This window comes from Xenopus laevis, chromosome 8S (assembly GCF_017654675.1).
Source record: "Xenopus laevis strain J_2021 chromosome 8S, Xenopus_laevis_v10.1, whole genome shotgun sequence".
Taxonomy (NCBI): Eukaryota; Metazoa; Chordata; class Amphibia; order Anura; family Pipidae; genus Xenopus; species Xenopus laevis.
In genome coordinates, this window is record NC_054386.1 from 40,687,305 (window position 1) to 40,713,769 (window position 26,465).

General features: G+C 41.1%; 1 protein-coding gene across 1 annotated transcript in view; it reads left to right on the top strand.

Moving 5' to 3' along the window:
• olfml2a.S (olfactomedin like 2A S homeolog) overlaps positions 1 to 26,465 on the top strand; it is a 55,354-nt gene that overhangs the window by 16,965 nt on the left and 11,924 nt on the right. Inside the window, exons 2-5 of the mRNA XM_018232860.2 lie at positions 10,452 to 10,715; positions 18,389 to 18,496; positions 22,568 to 22,744; positions 23,760 to 24,018. Coding sequence (XP_018088349.1) covers positions 10,452 to 10,715; positions 18,389 to 18,496; positions 22,568 to 22,744; positions 23,760 to 24,018 — 808 coding nt within the window. The remainder of the gene's footprint in view (positions 1 to 10,451; positions 10,716 to 18,388; positions 18,497 to 22,567; positions 22,745 to 23,759; positions 24,019 to 26,465) is intronic.

A 26,465-nucleotide genomic window follows, 5' to 3' on the forward strand; every position in this document is an offset into this window, starting at 1 on the left:
CTTCAACAAGGGCCTCAATCCATGAACTAGCCACACAGCCACACAGCATGATGGAACCATCAACAAATTTGACAGTAGGTAGCAGGTGTTTTTCTTGGAATGTGGTGTTCTTCTTCCGCCATGCAAAGCACTTTTTGTTTTGATCAAATCACTGAATGGTCTCATCAGTTCAAAGCACTTTGTTCCAAAATGACTGTGGCTTGTTTAAATGAGCTTTTGCTTTCAACAACCGACTCTGTTTGTGGCATGAGTGCAGAAAGGGCTTCTTTCTCATCACCCTGCCATACAGATGTTATTTGTGCAAATTGTACTAAATTGTAAAACAATGTACAGATACGCCATCTGCAGCATATGTGCCAAAACGTAGGCGTCACAGATTCGATGGAAAACAAGGTAAGTAATAGAAATGTCACATGGTGTCGCAGCGTTGATCCGACGAAGCGTGACGCAATGCGACATTGCTATTTCTTACCTTATTTTCTGTCGCATGCGACTTGACACCTGCGTTTTGGCGCAGTGTGTCGGATGCAACAGAATCGTGTGGAAAACGCTCATCTAGTTCTACCCTAAAGAGCTAATCCAACCAATTTGGTGTTGCCAGTATTCAGTATTGAGCAATTTCATGCATTCAAATTAGCAAAATTAAAAGGGTACCCACATTTTTGAACAGTTAGTTTTTCACATTTTCATTCAACTGAATACTGCTTCACTAAAAATCTTTGTTCAGAAAAAACCCCAGTACTGAGACATATCACTGTTACCTTTTTTTGTTGAAAGTAGAGTAAATTATTATGCAGGCTGAGAGTAGAGTAAATTATTATGCAGGCTGAGAGGGGTTCTCAAACTTTTTCATATGACTCTATATTAGTGTGCACACTATGACACATACTTTTATGACACATATGAATGGGGTTAGGAATCTCTCTCTCTATAATATATATATATATATATATATATATATATATATATATATATATATATATATATATATGTAACACCCCTATCTAAAGCAAGAAACACGAACAAGTGCTGCATAGACAGTCTACAGGACTACATATCCCAGCATGCCTCAGAGCTGAGGAACTGGCTGGGGCTTTAATCCACCAATGATAAGAAAGGGCGAAAAATGTTTTGAGGACCACACTGCTGGACTATAAAAAAGGGAGAGAAGTGTGTGCCTGCGGGGGGAAAAACTGCTGACTGCTGCCTACCTGCTGTACCTGCTCTGCGTGGGAGAGCTGCCAGAGGGGAGAGACATCTGCAGGGATCCTGCCCCAGGAGAAGCTGCTACTGGGAGAAGCTGACCCTGCTATCCCAGTCCTAGACTAGCACCTGTAAAAGAGCTATCAGTGCTAGCCAGAAAGGGAGCAGGGGGAAACGGCCTGCGGTTGGTGGGAGAGTCCTAGGCTGACATGCTGCAAAGAGGCCCAGGTGATTTCAGCTGCTAGAGAACAGAGCTGCCTGCATCCCATCTGAGGTCTGTTACTAAAGGTGATACAGAGTTTGGAGCACAGACTGTGAGTAACCTGCAACACCACACACTATTGGGGAACTGTGTATTATCAAACAATAGGAGCTAATCCATCTGTTGCTGAACTATACACTCTGCCAAGTCATTTCTCACCTGGGAGGAAAGTGTTTCTTCACTAAGTTTATAGAGTTATACTGCTAACCGACAGAGGAAAGGATCAGTGCTATTGGCCAATAAGCTAAACTCAATAAGGGCCCCAACGTGCACAAATCATCTGGGACTGTGACAGGGAAATTAAGTTACAACATTTAGCACATATATTTTCTGCATACTTTGTATTAGCAATTTAAATGGTGTCATTGTTGGTTGGTGTATTGTTATACATATATATCTTGCTTTAATATTTTAAATCATAGTCGAATCCCTGCTGATTATTTGTTACGCTTAATAAAGAAAAGGGATATCACTGTTTATCATTATTGTGGTCCGTTCAATGGGGTGTCACTGAGTGTGCTGGAGTTACCCATATATATATTAGTCTCACTCAAGGGTGTGCTACATTTGGGGGCTCGTCCGGGATCATCTCCACCCACGTCACTGACTCCGCCCCTTTTCACCAGTTGTATAGCATCCTGCCATAAGAAGCGAAGATGGAGCCGCAAGCCGTGCTAGAGTGGTGTCAGGACCGTCAGGCAAACCCCACATATTGCCTAGCTCTGATAATAGCAGAGGCAAACTTAAATTCAAGGCAGATTTACCAGTTAATGGATGAAATGTCACCTTTTGGCCGCTGCCTAATAGTTGATAGGAAAACAGATAACAAGGATGTAAAGACATGCGTTTTGCTGCAAATGGAGGATCCTATAAATCCTGATGATGTCCCATTCATGATGACATTCGGCAGTGAGAAATATCAGTGTAACTTGGTTTTACCTGCTTCACCAGTTTCAGTTATCACATCAGACGGAGATGTTGAACATCCAGCAGCCGGAAACAAAGAAGTTAACAACCCATCCCTCGCAGCAAATCCATGTGGGCCCTCTGCTGCCATCGGGGCAGATATCCTTACTGCACTAGGAAACTTAGTAGAGAAGTGTGTTCGGCCTATACAGCCTCACAGCGGGTTTGGATACAGAAAACTACACTTTTTCTCAGGAAAACAACCCACGCCAGAAGGGGAAGATGACTTTGAAGCCTGGATGGATCAAGCCATCCAAGCCCTGGAAGAATGGGATGTTCCAGAGTCACAGAAGAAACAGAGAATCACCGAGAGTTTGATGGGTCCAGCTGCGGATGTAATTCGGGCCCTGAAGCAGAGCAAAAGGGATTGTTGTGCCACTGATTACTTGCAAGCTTTGCATGATGTGTATGGCCGAACTGAGAATGTGGCTGAGCTCATGTATCAGTTTGAACACACCTACCAAGAGAAAGATGAAAGGATGTCCGATTATATCCCACGGCTAGAGAAGATACTCCACCACATAATATTAAAGAAAGGAATGGATCCCTATATGGCTGACCAGCTTAGAGTAAAGCAAATCTTGAAAGGAGCTCAACCGAATGATCCCATCATGTGGAAACTAAGGATACCAAAGGAAGACCGTGCAGTTCCCACTTACCCCCAACTAATCAAACAAGTCCGGGAGGAAGAGGCCCTTATGGAAGCTAAGTTACTGCCTACCAGTAAAAGCATGACTTCAAATAAGGTGAAACCAGGAGGGGAAGCCACCCGAATTGTTCAAGCGAGTACTGGAGTTATAGTCCCAGAGCAAAGTGAGATTCACAACCGGTTGGATGCTCTGAGCGAGATGGTTGAAAGGATAGCCAAAATTCAACTGGCTGCATTAGAAAAGGACACTAAGTGCAGGTCAGATATTGTATGCTGTGAGAAGCCTACCTCTAGCCAGGCTCAAGATTTCCATCTTACATATGAGAATACCCCAGCACCTGGGCCCCCTCAACTAAATAAGACAAAAGGAGTACTGGGGTTCTGTCATCGGTGTGGTGAAGATGGCCATTACAAGAGGCAGTGCCGAAATGCTGAGAATGCCCAGAAGGTAATAGCAAAACTTCTGGCTAAAGAGAGAGGGAAGGCTCAGGGAAAACTTCAGAGGGCCCCAGTGAAGGAGCAAACTGGAAGCCCGCCTAAGAGAAGCTCCAATAGATTTAAACAATGGGTAGACAATGGCGAGGAGGCCTCCAAAACCCAAGCAAGACAGGTGCCAACTGAAGGTGCACTATACCATACCAGTATGGAAAAGTTCAAAGGACAATTTCCTCCCCGTACCCAGAAAGGGGTTAGAGAAGCTTGCACATGGTGGGGACCCGAATTGCCTAAAGGGTTGGCAGGTCCATCTCCAGTGGTTCCAGTCCAGATTGAAGGAATCTACGGAGATGCTCTATTAGACAGTGGGGCTCAAGTGACTATACTATTTCAGGATTTTTACAAGAAATACCTGAGCTACATCCCTTTGGAAAAAATAGAAAACCTTGAATTATGGGCCTAGGTGATACAAAGTTCCCTTATGATGGCTATATTAATATTAAGTTGGAATTTCCGCCTTCAGTGACCGGATCTAAAGAGGCTGTTGAAGCATTGGCTTTAGTGTGCCCTAGACCAGGAGGATCTAAGACTTCCATAGTGGTAGGCACCAACACTGATCTGATAAGGCGAATGCTTGCTGGCCTGTTGGACTCAAGACAAAGACTGGATTTTAAGAAAGTTAACATTCACCCCATGCTGCAGTCCGTACTGGTCTCCAGGCACAAACAGAAGCGGGAACCAAAAGAATGTGTGGGAAATGTATGGTTTATACAGAGAAGAGAGCAAGTAATACCCCCTGGGCAAATAAAATGTTTGAATGCTCGGGTAAAGATGCGCTGGGAGGACTCAATCCCTGACCTCATGATTGAAGGGGAACAAGGTGCTGATTTGCCTCTTGGAGTTGAACTTATTTCAGAAGCTTTGCCGGCGGAATGCTTAAGGCGAAAAAAGGGAAACATAAGAGTAGGCCTCAAGAATACGACCAGTGTACCAGCTATACTACGTCCCCATGCCCTGCTGGGTAGAGTCCATTCAGTTTGCCCTATCACTGACACTGACCTAACTTCAGATGCCTGGGAGTTAAAGCCAGAAGATTTCAAATTTGGTGACTCACCTATCCCAGAAGATTGGAGAAACCGATTGCAGATTCAGCTGCTTAAAAAAAGTCAAGTGTTCTCCAGAAGTGACCTGGATATGGGCTGCTCTAATAGCACTCAACACAGGATTCGTCTGAAGGAAGATAGACCCTTCAGAGAGAGGTCTCGGCGCATAGCTCCAGGTGACCTCGAAGATTTAAGGAAACATCTAGAAGAGCTGAAGACAGCAGGGATCATCAAGGCATCAAGAAGCCCATATGCTTCTCCGATCGTGGTGGTGCGTAAAAAGAATGGGTCCATTCGAATGTGTGTGGATTACCGAACTCTGAATCGGCGCACCATACCAGACCAATACACTACCCCTCGGATAGAGGAGGTCCTGAATTGTCTTGTAGGAAGCAAGTGGTTTAGTGTATTGGACCTTAGAAGTGGATATTACCAAATACCAATGCATCCAGATGATAAAGAGAAAACTGCTTTTATATGCCCTCTTGGATGCCGCAAGGTATCTGTGGGGCACCCGCCACCTTCCAAAGGCTTATGGAGCGTACTGTGGGAGACACGCACCTACTAGAAGTGTTAGTGTACCTGGATGATTTAATTGTATTTGGAAGAACTTTGGAAGAACATGAAGAAAGGTTGATGAAAGTTCTTGATCGGCTCCAGAAGGAAGGCCTGAAGCTATCACTTGATAAATGTCAATTTTGTCAACCTTCCGTGACCTACATAGGACATGTGGTGTCTGCAGCTGGAATTTCTACTGATCCCAGTAAAATAGAGGCTGTGTCCACCTGGCCAGAACCCAGAACCTCTACTGAGTTACGTTCTTTTCTTGGATTCTGCGGATATTACAGACGATTTGTAGAAGGGTTCTCCAGAGTGGCTAAACCTCTCAATCAGCTCCTGCAGATCGACACAGATCAAGAGAGTGAAGACAAACCCAGGTCGATAAGAAAATCAACCACTCCGGGGTGGACCAAGGAATCCATAGAGGACAAGTGGACAGAAGAATGTGACCGAGCATTTAATCAGTTAAAATATTGCCTCACTCATGCCCCAGTTCTGGCTTATGCTGATCCCAGTAAGCCATATACCCTTCACATCGATGCCAGTAGAGACGGCTTAGGAGGTGTGTTATACCAAGAGCATGAAAAATTGTTGAGGCCAGTTGCATTTATCAGCAGAAGCTTATCCCCCGCAGAAAAGAATTATCCTGCGCATAAGCTAGAGTTCCTTGCATTAAAATGGGCAGTGGTTGATAAACTCCATGACTACTTGTATGGCACTGAATTTGAGGTCCAAACAGACAACAACCCTCTAACGTATATCTTAACAACGGCTAAACTGGATGCAACAGGGCACAGATGGCTAGCTGCCTTAGCTAATTATACATTTAGCCTACGCTACCGTCCAGGTCGCAGTAACGGAGATGCTGATGGGTTGTCCAGACGACCCCATGAGACCCTGCACCCTGATGACGAATGGGTTGAAATTCCAGCTCCAGGTGTAAAGACTGTGTGTTCAGCAGTGTCCTATGAATGTCGAACAGGTAGCATGGCTGAGAACATAGGCCTCAAGCTGGAGGGAGTTCCGTTACTCTACTGCAATATTACCTCTATTCAGGCTACCTCACTACCACCTCTCTCTAAAGAAGATATAATGAGGGATCAAAGAGATGACCTTCTTTGTAAAGTAGCCATGGAAGCTCTTAAAAAGAGACAAGTAGAAGTACTTAAAGCTGACTCTCATCCCCTTGCTAAACTTTTGATAAAGGAATGGGAAAAACTAACATTGAGAGATGGAATGGTCTATAGAAGGGCTCCCAATAAACAAAACCAAGAGAAATGGCAGTTACTGCTTCCACAAAAACATAGAGAAAGTGTCCTTGTGTCATTACATGATGAACATGGTCATTTGGGCTATGAAAAGACTTTAGGACTAGTAAGAGACCGTTTCTACTGGCCTTGCATGAAGCAAGATGTGGAAGATTACTGCAGGTCCTGTTTGCGGTGTATACAGAGAAAGACTTTACCAACCCGGAATGCCCCTATGGGTCACATTGAAAGTCAAGGGCCCATGGACCTTGTGTGTATTGACTTTTTATCACTTGAACCAGATAAAGGTGGCATCAGCAACATCCTAGTAATCACAGATCATTTCACTAGGTATGCTCAAGCATTTCCAACTAAAGATCAACGGGCTATCACAGTAGCTAAAGTGCTCGTTGAAAAATTCTTTGTTCATTATGGGCTACCACATAGAATACATTCGGATCAAGGCAGAGACTTTGAAAGTAAACTTGTCCATGAATTGTTACTGCTACTGGGAGTGCATAAATCCAGAACGACTCCGTACCACCCACAGGGGGACCCACAGCCTGAAAGGTTTAACAGAACTTTGTTAGATATGCTGGGTACCCTAACTTCAGAACAGAAAACACATTGGAGCCATCATGTGGCCACCCTAGTACATGCATACAATAGCACTAAGCATGATGCCACAGGCTACTCACCTTACTTCTTAATGTTTGGACGTGAAGCTAGACTTCCTATAGATATGGCCTTTGGAGTTACTGCGGATGATACCCCTGCTAAATCACACCAAAGTTATGTGGAGAGACTAAAAGAAACTTGCAACAGGCCTTTGAGAAGGCTCAAGTAGCATCAGGGAATAGAAATCAGCAGAATAAAGCCCGGTATGACCAGAAAGTGAAATTCCATGATTTACAGCCTGGAGACAGAGTTCTCCTAAGAAATCTGGGGCTACCAGGAAAACACAAACTAGCTGACAGATGGGGATCGCAACCTTATATAATTTGTGCTCAACTTCCAAACATTCCGGTATATCAGATCAGGCCTGAAGGAAAGAATCATCCTATTAAAACATGGCATAGGAACCATCTACTTCCTATTGGCCCAACAGTAAGAGAGCCTAGATCCGTAGATGATACACCTCCCAAAAACATCAGACCCAGAAGGTCAAAGAGAATTCAGAGTCAAACTCCTACTGTACCTAGGGCTGACTGTCGCATCTACTCAAGTGAAGATGAATCTGAAGAAGAGGAATGGGGTTTAAACTATTTCTTCTATGAAACAGACTCAGAGAGACCTGCTTTAAATAGTGAGGAACCCACTACAGAATTAAATGTAAATGCTCCAGAGTTTATTCCAGAAAATCCTGAGTTAATTGAAAATATAGATGATGTACCTTCCCAGGTGTCAGAGGTTGCTCCTGACACATCTATCACAAATGGAAACGAATCTGTACATGAACTGTCAGACAACCTACCACCTACCCTAGAGAATGATACTGATGTTGGCTCCAGAGTTGACTGTGATGAAGAACATATAGAGTCAAGAGTGTTTAACACAAGAGAACCCAGAGTAATCAGACCACCTCAAAGGCTTACTTATGATTCTCTGGGCAATAGTACAGAAAAGACTGTGATTGTGGCCCATAGAAATGCCTACGCCCATGTTCCCTCTACTGCACACTCTTCAGGTGACATCCCAACTCAGTGTAGATCTGTGGTGTATTTTCAATGTCCTTACTTGGTAGATATACAAATTTGAGTTATGTTACTTATACATGTATGTACCTGTCATATATTATGCATTGCTAATTATGCTCAGAGGTTGCTCTTGAGAGGACTCAAGATTTGTGGTCGGGGGAGAGTGTAACACCCCTATCTAAAGCAAGAAACACGAACAAGTGCTGCATAGACAGTCTACAGGACTACATATCCCAGCATGCCTCAGAGCTGAGGACCTGGCTGGGGCTTTAATCCACCAATGATAAGAAAGGGCGAAAAATGTTTTGAGGACCACACTGCTGGACTATAAAAAAGGGAGAGAAGTGTGTGCCTGCGGGGGGAAAAACTGCTGACTGCTGCCTACCTGCTGTACCTGCTCTGCGTGGGAGAGCTGCCAGAGGGGAGAGACATCTGCAGGGATCCTGCCCCAGGAGAAGCTGCTACTGGGAGAAGCTGACCCTGCTATCCCAGTCCTAGACTAGCACCTGTAAAAGAGCTATCAGTGCTAGCCAGAAAGGGAGCAGGGGGAAACGGCCTGCGGTTGGTGGGAGAGTCCTAGGCTGACATGCTGCAAAGAGGCCCAGGTGATTTCAGCTGCTAGAGAACAGAGCTGCCTGCATCCCATCTGAGGTCTGTTACTAAAGGTGATACAGAGTTTGGAGCACAGACTGTGAGTAACCTGCAACACCACACACTATTGGGGAACTGTGTATTATCAAACAATAGGAGCTAATCCATCTGTTGCTGAACTATACACTCTGCCAAGTCATTTCTCACCTGGGAGGAAAGTGTTTCTTCACTAAGTTTATAGAGTTATACTGCTAACCGACAGAGGAAAGGATCAGTGCTATTGGCCAATAAGCTAAACTCAATAAGGGCCCCAACGTGCACAAATCATCTGGGACTGTGACAGGGAAATTAAGTTACAACATTTAGCACATATATTTTCTGCATACTTTGTATTAGCAATTTAAATGGTGTCATTGTTGGTTGGTGTATTGTTATACATATATATCTTGCTTTAATATTTTAAATCATAGTCGAATCCCTGCTGATTATTTGTTATGCTTAATAAAGAAAAGAGATATCACTGTTTATCATTATTGTGGTCCGTTCAATGGGGTGTCACTGAGTGTGCTGGAGTTACCCATATATATATTAGTCTCACTCAAGGGTGTGCTACATATATATATATATATATATATATATATATATATATATATATGTTAACATTTATTTCAGTCTGTGGGCAGTACATTAATTCTTTAGTGATCTGGTATCAGAATTTAAAAGAAGACTATAATATTGAAAAGGTTGCATTTTTAAGTACACAACTTTGAGCAGTGCTTGTCAAACTGCACGGCTTGCAGTAGGGTACACTTAGTTTTTTGAGTGTATTAAATGGGACTCTGGTTTATCTCCAAAGCATTCATATAGGCATTCCCCCCTATCATCTACTGCTGGTTGACAATATACAGGGGTTACTAGAATGTGAAGGGTAGGATAGGTTGGGGTTAAGGATGGGCATGGTCAGAACATGGCATTTTGGAAATTTAAGGTGGTGCATCATAGAAACCTACACATAGCAGCTACTGATCTCCTGTATAATAACAAACATGACACTGGACTGACCTGGTGGTGATATACCTTAAGAACAAAGTTTTTTAAGCCACACCAACAGAGCATTTTTCAAAGGGAATTCTACTGAAATGTAATGTAAAACTGAAGTCATCATGTTTTTAACAAAAAAGTGTTGGTATGTATAAAAGTAGTTAATGATGTCATATTCATAATAATCCTCTATTAAAGGTGAAGGCTGGTCATATTCATACAGTTGTCCCCAAAGTTTAGGGCATGTGACGTACGCTATGCTATGTTTATATAACTATTACCATTCATAGCAGGTTAAATATTGTTTTCTGTGACCACTTAGAATTGAACTTATATTAATTAAATACTATAGGTGTTCATGAAAACTAGTTTCTTTCTCCAGCAAGTAGTCAGCCATATTGTGCGATGTGCATGGCATGTTTGTGCATGGCAAGCTAAGAATAATTCCTGTATCAGAGCTGAGACAACTACATATTCTCTCTCTCTCTCTCGCAATAAAGAAAGTCCCCTCTGTTGGGAATTGGGCTTACACTAGTGCCAACCACTTTTGCTGTGCCATTTAGCTGTAAATATTGAAATAGCAATTTGTTTTATGGTGCATTTGAATAACATAGCCCACAACCTTGTCTACCATGAGGCTTTTCATTGCCTTGTTCCAGCACTGCATAGCTAAATGCATAACCTTTGTTTTCTTAGGTGTTGGGCGATACAGATCAAGTTCGGATGACTTCTGAGGGCTCAGACTGTCGATGTAAATGCATTATGAGACCATTAAGCAAAGAGGCCTGTTCCCGTGTTAAAGGCGGCAACATGCGCGTGGAAGATTATTATACAGTGGAGACGGTCAGTTCGGGCTCAGATTGCAAGTGTTCCTGTACAGCCCCTCCATCGTCTCTCAATCCTTGTGAAAATGAGTGGAAGATGGAAAAAATGAAGAAACAAGCTCCAGAGCTATTTAAGGTACCAAAAAGGATTGTTGACATTTTCAATTACAATCTCTTATGGTTTCCTGAGAATCCTGGCTTCTATGATTTTGCTAGTATAGGTGAGGTTTTCTTATCAATCTCGCCCCAAACTCTATATTTGCATGGATTGTATTAATGCAGCGCAGGTAATAGGAACATATACAGTGGAAACAATTTAAGAAGATATTGGTAGCGAAAAACTGTTGTTTCCAGTGAATTTCATACTCACAATCCAACAACTCCAATTCCCTTATTTGGGACTTTAAAAAAACCTATTGTACACGTCTAGTTTTTTAAAGGAAAGGCCAGATGGTAACTTTTCATGTAGGTGGTTAAATCTAAAGTCTAACCTAGTCATTCTTTATAGCAAATAGCTATGTCATATAAGCAAGACTGAAGAATGGGTGGCTTCAGTTTGACCTTGAAATGCTCAGTTGCACGCAGACCTGGAGCCAACTTAAACACAACTGCTGCACCCTGCAGTTTAACCCTTATATAAATGCAATTTTTCATTATTACTCATCTCCAAGATGGTGCCATAAACATCATATCTATAACTGTTAATACTACTTATTATACACTGTGATGTACACAACTGTTGTGTACACAGAGAAACTGCCCTATAGAGCAGATGTTTTTGACTTTTTATGTTCTAGGGCACAACAGCACTGGGTGTTGGTGCTAGGTATGAACCTCTTCTGTCTATCCTTAATTCAACTCAGGCTCTGGAATTGGGTGCTAACACAGGCATGCAGCAGAAATGACAGCCAACACAAAGGTGATTAGTGGGAAGGTTGATAGGGGCTTCAGTCTTGCCATTTCTCCCTGCTTGTTACCTGATGGGGTGCTAGCCACCGATTGTGGTAGGCTTGCCTGGGTGCTAATACAACTTGACCCAGCACTGCTAATCTTTGAAGTCACAAATCATCAAGCAGAACAAGGTTCAGTTGATGCATTAGGGACAACTTTTAAGTTCTGATGCAAAATGCTTCTAATGCATTTAGAATTTATGTTCTATAAATACAGTATGTAGTGAGTTAGCAGACGGCAGCAGTCTAGGCATGTGGTTTGCAGAATAGCAGCTGGGTAGCTAATTTGGGCATCTTCAGAGGCAGTGGGGGAGATATGGCCCACGGTAAAATCCAAGATAAGGGCCCCTTCCAGCCAGCTCCAACATACCCCTCCCTCTAGGGTTGATTATTTTTACCTCTGATTATTGATTGCTGTATTCCCCACTACCCCCCATGCTCCCAACACTGTACTAAATAGCCTAACCATGTGCCCAGACCATGGAACCCAAGAGATTGGGGGCCCACCAGGTTTTCTCCTGGTGCCCTGCAGGCCAGCCCAGTGCAGATTGGAGGAACAGATCTTAAAGGAATAGTTCAGTGTGAAAATAAAAACTGGGTAAATAGATAGGCTGTGCAAAATAAAAAATGTTTCTAATATAGTTAGTTAGCCAAAAATGTAATGTATAAAGACTGGAGTGAACAGATGTCTAATAAAACAGCCAGAATCCAACTTCCTGCTTTTCAGCTCTATAACTCTGAGTTAGTCAGCGACTTGAAGGGGGGCCACATGGTACATTTCTGTTCAGTGAGTTTGTAATTGATCCTCAGCATTCAGCTCAGATTCAAAAGCAACAGATATGACCCATGTGGCCCCCCCTCAAGTCTCTGATTGGCTACTGCCTGGTAACCAGGGTAACCAGTCTGTGTAAACCAAGAGAGCTGAAAAGCAGGTTCTGACTGACTTGTTATACATCAAATCACTCCAGCCTTTATACATTGCATTTTTGGCTAACTAACTATATTAGATACATTTTTTATTTTGCACAGGCTATCTATTTAGCCAGTTTTTATTTTTACACTGAACAATTCCTTTAACTAATAACAGGCTATGGTTGCCTTATCTTAACCTACCTATCTATACCAGCAAATAAAAAAAACAGTTCATCAAATATATCCCACTTTTTTGTTACGATTTAAGCTGGCCATAGATGCAAAGATCTGATCGTACGGATCATCGTACGATCGGACTTTCCCATCTCCCGACCCGCCACTAACCATTCAGATCAAATTCTTACCAGTCAGATTAGTTAAAGAACAGATCAGCAATGTTCTGCTCCTGACAGCAATCGTACGATATCAATGTCCAACCAAAGCTAGTGACAGTCTCCCACTGAAAATCGTACGATTGGCAATACACGCAGAGATATTATCGGCATCCGACAGAAATTTTCTAACCTGTCCGATCGACCAAACAACCGATCTCCGGCGGACGAAAAATGTCGGGACTCTCCACACACGGTTCGAAAATCGTATCCTCGATTCGTACGATCAGATCTTTGCATCTATGGCCAGCTTTAGTTCTCCTTAATGACCATGTTCAATATCACAATTTTTTGGACAGACATAATATCAAAGGCTATTGTGATACTAAGCTCTATAGTTAGTATAGGTATGGGTATATAGAATTTAATTAAAAGTAGGGAGGGGTGTATGTATGGATGCTGGGTTTTCATTTGGAGGGGTTGAACTTGATGGACTTTGTCTTTTTTCAACCCAATTTAACTATGTAACTAACTATGTAACAAGGAATGGTCCTTGGATTTGAACCCATTCCTTGCTCCAGAGCATCTTTGCTAAGAACTGTTGGTTAAGTGAACTATAGCAACTCTAAGCCATGTCTGTGGAAAGGCAAGTCAAATGTGCGTGCCTGCACTTACCAACTAATTTTATCCCTTTCACAGAACGTCATGGGAAAGCCTCTGTGATTAATGTTTTATCTCATAAAACCAGAAATCTGTTTTCTGGGCTAACTCCCTAAGGTTCCTCTCAACTGATCTGTCAGAGGATGATGTCCAACCCCTAAACTTTCGACTCTTGTCTAAATAAAACTGTAATTTGAAGTCTTGCGCAGTGGGAAAATGATAATCCATAGCTCACATTTGCATCAATCATCTTATCTTAAATAACATTTATTTCATTCTCCCACGTGTTTATAAGAATTATCTGGCTGAATGTTTTTCCCTGAGGGATCATATTTTAATGCAGTCATGCCCTCGTCAGATATTTCTTGTAATTTTTTTTTTTTACTTAGTTTATAAAGCAAATTTCTACATTAAAGGGGAAATAAAAGAGAATCTAATTTGAAACTTCTTTATAACACTCAGTTTATTATTATCCTTGATGTAGCACTGACATATGTACTGTACTCTGTATATTACAGAGATTGTTCATCATTAGTCCATGCCCCAGGTGATTTTACAGTCTAGGGTCACATTCATCAGGAGCCAATGTTCATATGTTTGTATGTTCTGGGTCCAGATCTGTGTTTCTCCTTTCCTGCTTTGCTATGAGTTTAGCACCTAAGACCAGTGCATGTGTATCTGACTGATCCTGTAAACAATAAAATATAAGTGCCATTTTAGAGCCAGGAAGGAATGCCAACCTTTCTGCAAGACTAAATAGTCATTTAGGTTTTTGGGGAATTTTATGCTGATCAGTTTTAGCATTCCATAACTGGGCATAGGCTGGTGGTATGGCAGACCAGAGAGCCCAGTAATGGGCAGAGGAGATCTGGTGGCTAAAGGTGGCCATAGACGTAACAATTACGATCTTTCTTGGAAAAGATCTTTCCAAGAAAGATCGTTCGTTTTAATACACACGTGTAGAGCTGAATCGTCAGATATACAGGTAGATATACAGGTAGATATACAGGAAGAAACAATAGAATTCTGCCTGTATCTGACAATTCAGCACTAACAATGGCCAATGTTTGGGTACCTTCCAAGGCACCCGATCAATATTTTCCGTCCAGCCCGATCGACAAGCCGACCGATACCCAAGTCTTCTGCCGATATCGGTCGGCTCTTTTTCCACCATACACGCAACGAATATCGGACGAAAATTCGTTTTGTACGATATTATCTGTGTGTCTATGGCCACCTTAAGGCTAGGCTTCTGTACATGGGACAACCATATGCAGTGATAAAAGTATAGATGCAAACTATACATTAGGGATTTTACTTTTACTCCTTTGTAACCCCCCCCCCCCAATAAGAAGTATCACTCCTGTCCGTGATGCTTGGATGAATAGTATAACTGGAGATGAAGGGTGATGTATTAGACATTCCCGACATACATTTGGGTCTTCTAGCTTTTCTGTGTAGCTGGGTCCCTCTTTTCTTTTTAGCCCACTGATCCCCAACCAGTGGGGAGCAACATGTTTCTCACCAACCATTTGGATGTTGCTCCCAGTAGCCTCAACAATAAACCAAAATTTCACGAAAAGCATAAATCTAATGTATCATTAGGATAAGCTTACCGCATGCCCAGTTGGGTCAGGGTGCTCATGTCTCAGACCTTCAGCATAGGGGAGTAATTCACAAAAAAACAGCATTGGGAAGGCATCAATCCGGAATGTCCAACGATAGTAGATTCCAAGAGCCAACAATTGAGTATAAAAAATATAATACTTTATTTTACATTACATCTAAAAGGATAATGCCTGACGCGTTTCGTGTCACGCAGGGACACTTAATGATAGAGTGTCCCTGCGTGACACGAAACGCATCAGGCATTATCCTTTTAGATGTAATGTAAAATAAAGTATTATATTTATTATACTCAATTGTTGGCTCTTGGAATCTACTATTGTTGGACGTTCTGGATTGATGCCTGCCCAATGCTGTTTTTTCGTGAATTACTCCCAGTAGCCTCAAAGCAGGTTCTTATTTTTGAATTGAATTCCTGGCATGGAGGCAAGTTTTGCATAATAACTGAGTGTACTGTCAAACAGAGCCTCCTTTAGGCTGACATATTCCACATAGGGGCTGCCAAATGGCCAATCACAGAACTTATTTTGCGCCACCCAAAAATATTTTTAATGCTTGAGCTGCTCCCAAACTCTTTTTACAGCTAAATGTTGCTCAAGGGTAACAAAGGTTGGGACTCCGTCTCTGTCCTACTGCTGCCACTGGTTTCAGAAGTGGGCACATATCTGATATAACATGTATTAGCCTATTAATATATATATATATTAATAATATTTCTCTCCAACTCATTGTGCTACTGTAATGGCTGAAGGGACTACTTTGGGTCAGATCAGGAAAAAGTACAACCATTGCTGTAAATGCAACAAAAAGCAGTACTGAGCGCAAGACACGGATTCAGATTCAGGACTTTGGTAAATTCCACTTCATGGCAATAACGTTCTAATGTTTGGGATCTACAAAGAAGCCTTTGAAATCCAATTGTGGCAAATGTCACAAGCTCTTACTAAACACTATGCTCTGGAAAAAATACATGCTAAAGATTCTTGTTTTTTTCTTCTGCATGTCCTATACTGAGAATATTAACAGGAAAAAAGACCATAATGACAAAAACTTTCCATTGCCATTTTCAAAGATTCGGGAAAATCCTTCTTTTCTATAAACCAAATGTTGAAGACAAAGTTTCCTGCAAGCAAAAGGCATATGTAAATTTGCAATTTGCTAACTCTAATTGCATCCTAAGCTAAGTGTAGGAAAATAAAAACAGCCCATGGTCTGTGTACAATTTGTAAACCAACTTTCAATACAATATCTAGCTTGGCAAGGGGCTCGGGTAAAAAATCGAATATTCTTGTGACATACCTCCCCAAAATAAAAATACCCTTCCCTATATTGATGGTTAGATTGTTTGCCATTTTATGTTTAATATCAAATGATGACAGGCAGGGAAGTGTGTTTTGTTTGGTGCAATTCTCCCTGCAAGCATGATATCAGCCAGACTGCCATGTGTCATGGCAACTGTTTTTACATTTGAATATGGTTCATGGCTAAAAAAGATTGAGGAAAAAAATCCTTGAAGTACAGCACCACAAATTTTCTTTGAATAAAAATGCCTTTATTTGGAACACTGGCAGGACCTGGATAAGTGACGTTTCAGGCTACACCGAGCCTAACGTCGCTTATCCAGGTCCTGCCAGTGTTCCCAATAAATGCATTTTTATTCAAAGAAAATTTGCGGTGCTGTACTTCAAGGAATTTTGTGCAAGGGAATTGGGAAGTGGCCATTCAAGGCACGTGCAACAGGACTCTCAGGTGTAGAGAATTGGGAGCTGATTCAACTAACCTAAAGGAACAGCAGCACAATAAAAATTCAAGTGCATTAAAGTAATACCAGTTTATAATACACAAAAGCCATGAATATCTTGTAAATTATATCCTTATAAACGGTAAGTTCTTATGTCATCAGTTATAAACATTGAGTTCTGATGTCATTTCTGTCACATGACTCATTGAAACTTGTGTATTATAATAAATAAAGTACCCCCAGTTGCAAAATATGAGGCTATTAGAAGTTACCTTGGAGTTCCATGACCTGTATAAAAACACTCGGCCTTCGGCCTCGTGTTTTTATATGGTCATGAAACTCCTCGATAACTTATAATATCCTTATATTTTGCAAGAGGGGGTACTTTATTCACTATATAATGTACTGGTTGCACTACACTTGTATAACTGGTGTTTTTGCTTCATAAACTCTACTATAGTTCATATAAACAAGCTGCTGTGTAGACATGGGGGGCAGCCATTCAAAGCTAAAAAAGGAGAAAAGCCACAGGATACACAGCAGATAGATAACAGATAACCTCTGTAGTATACAATTGGATTCTTCAGAATTTATCTACTGTGTATCCTGTGTTTGAATGGCTGCCCTCATGGCTACACGGCAGTTTGTTTATATAAACTATAATCAGGGTTGGACTGGGTCTCCGGAACCCCCCGTGCGCGCGCTGCATGTGTTTTTTCCACGACTGGCCTGAAGAAGGGAGGTTGCAGCAGGAAGAAGCAGAGCAGGGTTCGAATCTGGGCTGGCAGGGTCCACAAGAGCCGGGGGTCCACCGTTTTTTTTTTACTATGCTTATGATTAAGGGCGTCTGCGCCCGAAATGCGTCAATACTATGCAGTGTGTCTTTTTAAACATGGACGAATAAAGATTTTGGATTTAAAAATATTTAGTGTTGTGGAACTCTGTTCTCCACCAGGTTTTTTCCCCATGTCCTGCCGGCCCAGTCCGACCCTGACTATAGTAGTGTTTATGAAGCAAAGTCACCAGTTTTACCAGTGTAGGACAACAGTACATTGTGTGCAATTCCTTTAAACACTTTAATTTTTTGGTGTTACTGTTCCTTCAAGAGAAAATTCCATCACATCATCATCAGGCATTCAGCAACTTTACTGGCCTCACAGTGAACAGTGATCAGTTGTGTTGCTTTAAAAATGCTGTTCCTCAAGTCTGAAGGGATAGACTCTTGTGCTTTTTATTATGTGAAAAAAAGATCCCGTGTTATCTGTGAATAATGTCCTTTAACTTTTCACACTAAGTAATGTACCCTTTCAAGCACCTCTTCTCCAAAGTAGACATACAGTGACACACAATGACTTACACTGCCAACCTCAAGATTAATACAGCCCTCCACTTAGTTATATGCTTGGTATATAGTAGAGTAGGAACAGTTCTGTACACAAAATAATGATCTGGTTAAAATTGCCTCATTATTCTATCAAGATCAATGACATCATTCATTCTTCTCTGAACTAAGCATACGAAAAAAAGTGTGCATGAAGGAGAGCCAATCCTTTATAATGAATCCTTCTATTATGGTCATTTTTTGCAGCTGCAGTCTATGGTTGACCTCCTGGAGGGAACGTTGTACAGCATGGACCTAATGAAGGTGCATTCCTACATCAATAAAGTGGTATCACAGATGAACAATCTTGAAGAGGTAAGATGGATTTCTATTTTTTAATCACAAATTATAAATATTCTACTGCCCGTAAAGTGGTCTTCAGTAAAAAAAAAATTAAAGCATCATTATAAGTGATGAAGTGGGAAAAATCAAACCCTTATAGATAACACAACATCATCTTCATTCATAAATGTGAAATTAGAGGTAAAGGGAACACATGATTAATACCAAGTAATATGGATTCTTTTTCTGTAGACTTGTTTTCTACCTATTCGGTAATGACATAATAGATGAATTAAGACCTACAAACCTACAGCAACCAATCACATGTTTGCATTCAAACAGTAGATCAGTACATTTTACTTGTGGGTTGATGGAACCAATGAATACTTTGCACTTGCTAAAGCTTAAATTAACCTCTAAGATATAAACAGTATGTACAGCTGTTGGAATTGTAGAGAAGAACAAAACATATATACTGGTTTACAGTTGGCCAGTTCCTATGAATTAACACTGGGTTTTGGTGGAAATTAAAAGGTCTTATGTGGCTTGGCAGAGGATATTATAGACTAGGAGAAACCCAAGCAAGGCTTTGTGGGAAAGAATGTGGGGAGAAAAAAAACTATACAAGACCTTTGAAGGCACACAAGAGGAAAGATGTTGAAACTGGAATTCATCATTTCAATTAAGCAACAGATGGAAGAATGGGTTTTATAGAAATTTTGAGGTAGCAGTTTGCACTTGTTGCTTCCTAGTAGGCTGTAGGTGATATGAGTTTGTTTATTTGTGGTTTGGGCCTCCTAGGGTCCACTTTGCATCTTGCATACAACAGTTAGACAGGGCTGATCTGCTAGGCCAATCCAACCCTGAGTTTGCCTCATCGGGTGCATTTTTCTCAAGGCATGATACTGTCCTTACAAACATACATGTTGCAATATTAGAACTTAGAGGGTAGAATTTTAGAACTGCAGCCTATGTATATTAGGAAGAATTGTAATCTGTCTTTGAAGACATGTATCTACAGTAAATCTCCAGTACTAACACTACATTCCCCCCTCTGAAACTAATTGTTTTTTATTGATAAATCAAAGGCTCTCTGCCAGTAAATCCAGTGAAAGAGGCTATGGATTTTGACAGGTAATTTCCTTTCCCACTTCAAGCTGTGGCATTTGCTTATTTTGAAAAATATGAGGAATGCACTCAGCAGCATCCATGAAGTGTAGAATAATGGGACATATCTGCAAACACATAAGTTAGATTGATAACATAAAGTGCTACATTTATTAGCAAAAGGGTGGTTTATAAAGAAAGCATTTTAGGCACAACATTAAAAACTTTTTTCAGAATTTGTTGTACAAGGAGTTGTTTCTTCTTTCAACCCCTCAACTCCAGAATACATTAAAGGAGAAGGAAAGGTTAAAACTAAGTAAGCCTTATCAGAAAGGTCCATCTAAATATACCAGTAAACCCCCAAAGTAGTGCTGCTCTGAATCCCCTGTCAAAAGAAACACTGCATTTCTTTCCTTCTATTGTGTACACATGGGCTTCTGTATCAGACTTCCTGCCTTCAGCTTAAACCTCATTGCCCTGGCCATGAGCATGCTCAGTTTGCTCCTCCCCCCCTTCTCTAATGTAATCTGAGCCCAGAGCAGGGAGAGACCTAGGCAGGAAGTGATGTCACACCACATTAATACTGCAGCTCCTATCCTAAACAAACAGAGAGTTTCTAGAGCTTTTTACTCAGGTATGGTAAAACATTCTACAGAATAAATATAGCATTCTAGCTTGCACTATTGCAGTTAATCTATTGGCAATAAAATGCCTCCGTAGCTTTCCTTCTCCTTTAAAGGAGGACATTCAACCTTTGCTTAAGCCCTCCTTAAACGCCCTGCAGGTAGGGTTGCCACCTTTTTAAAATCCTTTTACCGGCTGCTGGGGACCGGGGACACAAAGGGGCGGGCTGTGACGTCAAAGTGGGCGGGGTCACGACACGGACGCTAGAAGAAGTAAGAGAAAAGGTAAGTTTCAGGGGATGTTCCAGGGGATTGGGGGCAGGCCGAGGGCTCCTTTTAATCGTATTACAAATTTACCGGCAGCTACATTGCCAGTAAATTTGTAATACCGGCCTTGGCAGGTATTTTACCGGCTAGGCCGGTAGAATACCGGCCGGGTGGCAACCCTACCTGCAGGTTCTCCTATGGCTGCAGTATCTCCAGAAACACTTAGCAGTAACACCTGCTAGTCACTCAAGAACTACTGTATCATAATCTACAGCCCCATCCTATGGTTTCCCTGTACTGCCAATATCTTAAAGCCTCCAGCTGATGGCAACAAATGCTGCTGCAGCATCTCACCTCCTCCGTCTGGCACCAGTGGAGGGGACAAATTTTTTTATAGCTTGCTCCTAACTTGAGCTAGCTATATCCAACAAGGTGATATAATGACCCGTGTAGTCCCTGGCCAACAGGGTGAAGATGCTGTCACTGCTATTGATTATTAGTCTTTGATAATGTCCTCACCTGTAGGAAGAAATATGTTGGAGTAAAAGGTATCCTTGTAGAGTTAAGAGGTTATTACCCCTACATACTATGTTTCAGTATCAGTATCACATTTTAGAGCCACACATTATATAACTGTAGCACAGGAAGCTATTTTAATTTTCTTTTTCTCAATAAATGGAGATCATTGTTTACATCCTGTTTTTCAGGCCCCCACACTTGTGTTTCTTGGCATTACAGACAGATTTGAGTTTCTATTGTGAGAATCACTGACATCCTAAATTGGAATGATGTTCTGTGTTAGACTTGTTTTGTGCCTAAATAAAGCGTTGGAGAGTTTTTTTTGGCAGAGATTCTTTTAGATTATTGTTTTTTTACTGTATTAAAAAAAACACATTCTTTCCAGGCCTTTTACAATAGTAAGTAAATCATGTGACTTGAAGTTATCCTTCATATTGCCAAAATATTTAGCAATTTATTTATTTTTACAGAGATTAATATTAACTGGAAATATTAACAGTTTGGCCATCAACATCAAGTGGTTGATTGCCTTTTTAAGGATTAGTGCGGTAGTTGATACGAGATATTTTCCTAGTTTCCTGCTATTTCTAGACATAGTTACATATTAACTAACGTTGTGATTATATAACCAAGTCTTTTATTATGTTAGTTTATTGGACAGGGGTTAGTAGACCACTGCAATTACCTGTTAGTTTGAGTTTTGTAGAGCCCTAAGCTTAGGAATGCTGAAGATGACTTTGACTTTACTGATCAGTGCTTGAACTAGTATTAATATTGTACCAAATTAGATGCAACACTGTACAAAATGAGTAGTAGGTATACAGGCAATACTTAAAAAAAAAAGCTTTTTTTGATGCAGAAGGTATATAGGACTATGAGACTAGGTGAAACTAACTGTTGGTACCCCATAAGGTATGAGTGGTAATGATAATTTGATGCAAATTTGGAAAAGATACTTGGAATGGTGAATGGTCTATCAAAATTAATAGTTAAATAGTCTGGGACAGACTCTAGCCAAGAGTCTAAAGAAGTTTCAGACAAAAGACACAACAGGAGTGGCATGGGGGTTGGGAAGAGAAGAAAGCTTTCTTTAGAGCAAACATTTATTAGATTGTGCCTGAATACAGAGGGGGATACATACCACTAGCTGGACATACAAGGTTAAAGAACTTGTTCAGTTCAATGGGGCAGAGCCAGATCCAAGGAAGTGGGAGGGCAGACAGTCAAGTGACAGGATGAAATGTGCTTAGCAAACTCATCAGTAGAAGCATTTTGTAAATTTTGCTGACATTTTTTGCTGTGTCTTTTTTAATTCTGTGTTAGTTTTTATCTTTAAATTGGGAGTTATTTGCAAATGGCAGCACTTGTGCCTCTAAAACAGTTGTCTTTGGCAGGATATAGTGAGGACAATGGAATTCAGTTTCAGATGAAGATAGGGAGGACTTTTTTTGTGCCCCTTTATTTAACCAAATGCACTTGGCTGCAGTAAAGGTGCACAAATGGTAGTTCTTTTTTGAATCCATGTACATTAACGAAAAAATTGCAGGTTTTCTTCATGAATTTAGAAAATCCTTTCCCTCTTTTAAAGACAATAAAGACAAATTTAAGCAGAGAGAACGACTTTATGAAAGAAAGCGTTGTGAACCTGTCCAATCAGATGAAGAAATATGAGAACTATTCCGAAATTATGCTGAGTATAAAGAAAGAAATTTCAAATCTGGGGTATCAGTTGCTACAGAAGGACGCACCGGAGAACAAAGTACAGGTACGACTAAAGTGATAAATAGATTAAGCCTCTAAAACTGCAATCGCGATTATTTAAGGATGTTGTTGCGGCATTGTTTCATATAGAAGTACAAATCTTGTGTGTATTGTGATACAGCTTGTATTGCAGTTGCCTAACTTTGTGACTTTTGTTGCATAAACCCATCAAAGCTTGCACCATGTTTAACAACCAATCAGTAGGTAACATTTAGTTTTCAAGAAAGTGTCAGATTGTATGCAGTGGATTACAAGTATGTCGGAGTGCAATTCTTATTACATTGCCCCCACTGGATGTTCAAATATTCTCATTGGCTATCACTATGTATAGCCCAGTGCAAGTTTGAATGATCCGACTGGTTACAGGTTGGTGCTAGCCAAGTGAGACCCTGTGTTTAATGTGCCTAAAAATTGATTCATTAATATAGTGCTTTTCTCCGATGGGACTCAATACACTTTACATCAAGCAGGGCAGCCATTATAGATGCACTATATATGTTGGGACACCAGGAGATGAAGTCACAGGGTCACAAGGTATCAACCAGGGCCTTGATCACTTAACCTCTAGGCCAACCCTTCCTCCTTTTCTAAATCCACCACTCTTCATATATCTCAGATTTGTCTGAGGTAGAGTAAGCAGAATTTGGATGTAGTCCATGCTCTGGGGCCATATTGCCCATAAAAATATTGTATATACATTGATGTACACTTATAGTGGCCAGTTGCAACATCCACTCATAAACTCAATAAAATACACCCAACATACATTTCTTGTTGAAGAATTTCTAGGTAGGGATCAAGTGCCACTCCTTTACTTATGTGACTGTGCACTTCTATTGTATCAGGAGAATTTCAAATCAGAGAGCTTCAGAACAGCCATGCACCTCCTATAAAAAGGAAGTGGGGTAGTCAGTGTAAGAAGTGATTAAACATTGTTTGAGGACTCTCTGAATCTGGATCTGGGTTCCCTGTATATATATATGCCACTGGCACTGCTTAAATCTACTATTTTTCTTCAGGACACAGCAGGAATCAAAGGTCTCACCAAATTTTCCAGCAACAAAAAGAATGAAGCAGAAAAGTCTTTGCCTAAAGTTACAAAGGAAAAGCCACCAAAAGCAGAAAACCCCAAAAAAGAAGCCAGCAAAACCAAACAAGTTCCTCCTCAGCCAACACCAAGGCCCAGGTCCCCTGTCCTTCAGCCTGTGGTTATACGTGGTGTAACCTATTACAAAGCTGGGCGCCAGGAGGAGGCTGAACATGCTGCAGGCAACAGAGGTATTTATATATTCACTTGAATGTGTGTTAGGTTTGGCAGATACAAGTATGAACAGAGTTCTGATGAAAACTCCCAAATATATCTATCAATCACTATTATTTAATTGCATCTTCCAATAAACTCAAGCAATGCTTTAGCCTCAAACTGCATTGCTTCTGTAACAACTACGAAATATTTGGAAACTAAAGCTGTAAACATAAATATATGGTTTCCTTCCATGTATACTGTAACATAAAGTAATAAATAAATGTAACACCTATTTGGGCCACTCGGGGGTTAATTCACCATCTAGAACACTAGTGCATGGGTTACACGCGACTTACACCCAGGGCCTTCGCTAAGTGGAAGTGTTCCCTCTATGGTGTAGTACAACTACATTCTCCCCAGGCTACTGTGCACACAAAAACAACTTGGGCGCCAGGAGGTTCTTAACAATCAGGAACGGTTTATTTACTTTGCACGAGGCAAGTGACCACAGGTTTAATACTCACGCAGGAGCTTGAGGAAAACAGCATATTGAGAGTTCACACAGAACAAGGCAGGCTCACACAGAGAGTACACAGGAAAATGCAGTACAACCTTTCCCTCCTGGAAGTTGTCAGGCAAGCAGCTTCTACCCTACAGTCCCTCCTCACTGAGGTCCCTGACTGGAGGCAACACACAGAGCCTCTGGGAAGCTACTCCCTTTCTGCAAATCCTTGTTGGAGCTTCAGCTGCTCTTTCTCTCTATCCTATCTGCCTTTCTCTCCTAGAGAGACTATGACAAGTCTGCCCTAGTATATCTGTTCCTCATTCACAGGGTTTTCTGGTCCCCGACTTGGACACATGCCTTCTTCTGGGCCTATTGCACTCAGTCCCCCTGAGCACATCCAGCTGGATCACCATCCACAGGCCAAAGAGGAAGTGGCCACTCCCTACACACACTATATAGCAGTGTAGCAGGGGAGTGTCATTCTCTCCTGGCAGATCACTCCAAGAAAAAGGTGGGGGCCTTAAAGCTGCAGGGCAGATTAACCCGTAGGGGCCCCTACATAAAGCTGAAGTTTGCAATACTAACCTATAATCTCGAATACCCCTAAAAACCAATAGCAATCCAAAAATTCATGTACTCTGTGTCTAATTTATGCTGCCATATTAGTAAGAGCACTAAACTTTATTCAAACTTTTATTCTAGAGTTAACCAGCAGCTACAAACAAAATACAGCCATTATTTATACAAAACTAAAAAAATTGTCAGTGAACAACTTCAACCTGTGTAAATAATAAAATAAATATGACGAAAAATAGATTTTAGTACCAAAATATGTAAATCCATGTGCCACGTCAAGGTCCCTCATTGTATGGTCTTACACTACCTATTGGCGGATTGAGATGCATTTTAAATACTTAATCCCCCCCCCAGCAACATCATGCATTAAACTATAACTGGGCAGTGGAAATCATGGTCACTTACCCTTTACCCAGGAACTCCAGTGAGACCAGAAAATAAACTTTTAAGCCCTAAATAATTAACATACATTTGTGATAAAATACTTATACCAATGGTTTGATGGCAGCTAATGCAATTTGAGGCTACAATATGTACATGACACAAAGAGAAATGCTAACCAACATGTTCCTAATTATCAGTGCTCTGGATGGTTCTCCTACCACTGATGTCAGTGGAGGTTGCTAAACACATCTGACAAATCATTGTGGCCTTGCAAGAACAGGACAGGTGCTGAACCCCTAACCTTGCAGAAGGGCCACTGGGACAGAGAGGATCATTTGGGAAGCATATACAGACAGGGGCGCTTCGCCAATGAGGCGACTTGAGACAGCAGCGCCCCTCTAGGTACCAGGGGCGGCAAAAATGAAAAGAGCTGAATAGACCATGCTATGTTATTTGTCTTGGCAGAGGCTATGGCAAAGGCTTTTCTAGTGGTCATAAATATTGTGATACGGTATTAGCTGTGGTCTGCGTAGAATACCTCAGCCAAGACAAACTACTTATATGTCATATACCACTTATGTATAAGGGCAAGTATGCAGATGTATTTTGTGCTTTCACACTGAATTTTTATTTATGGTAAACCAATTAAACAAAACGCATATTAAGATTGTATTTCCCCCCCCCCCTTTAAACTACTAGTAATTACAAAACAGGACAGGGACACTTTCCCTTCCCTGTACAAGATTTTTTATGTTTACATTACAGCAGCTGCCATTGCATTAAAAATGAGGGTAGTCATTATATGTCACATACCACTTATGTATAAGGGCAAGTATGCAGATGTATTTTGTGCTTTCACACTGAACTTTTATTTATGGTAAACCAATTAAACAGAATGCATATTAAGATTGTATTCCCCCCCCTTTAAACTACTAGTAATGACAATACAGGACAGGGACACTTTCCCTTCCCTGTACAAGATTTTTTATGTTTACATCACAGCAGCTGCCATTG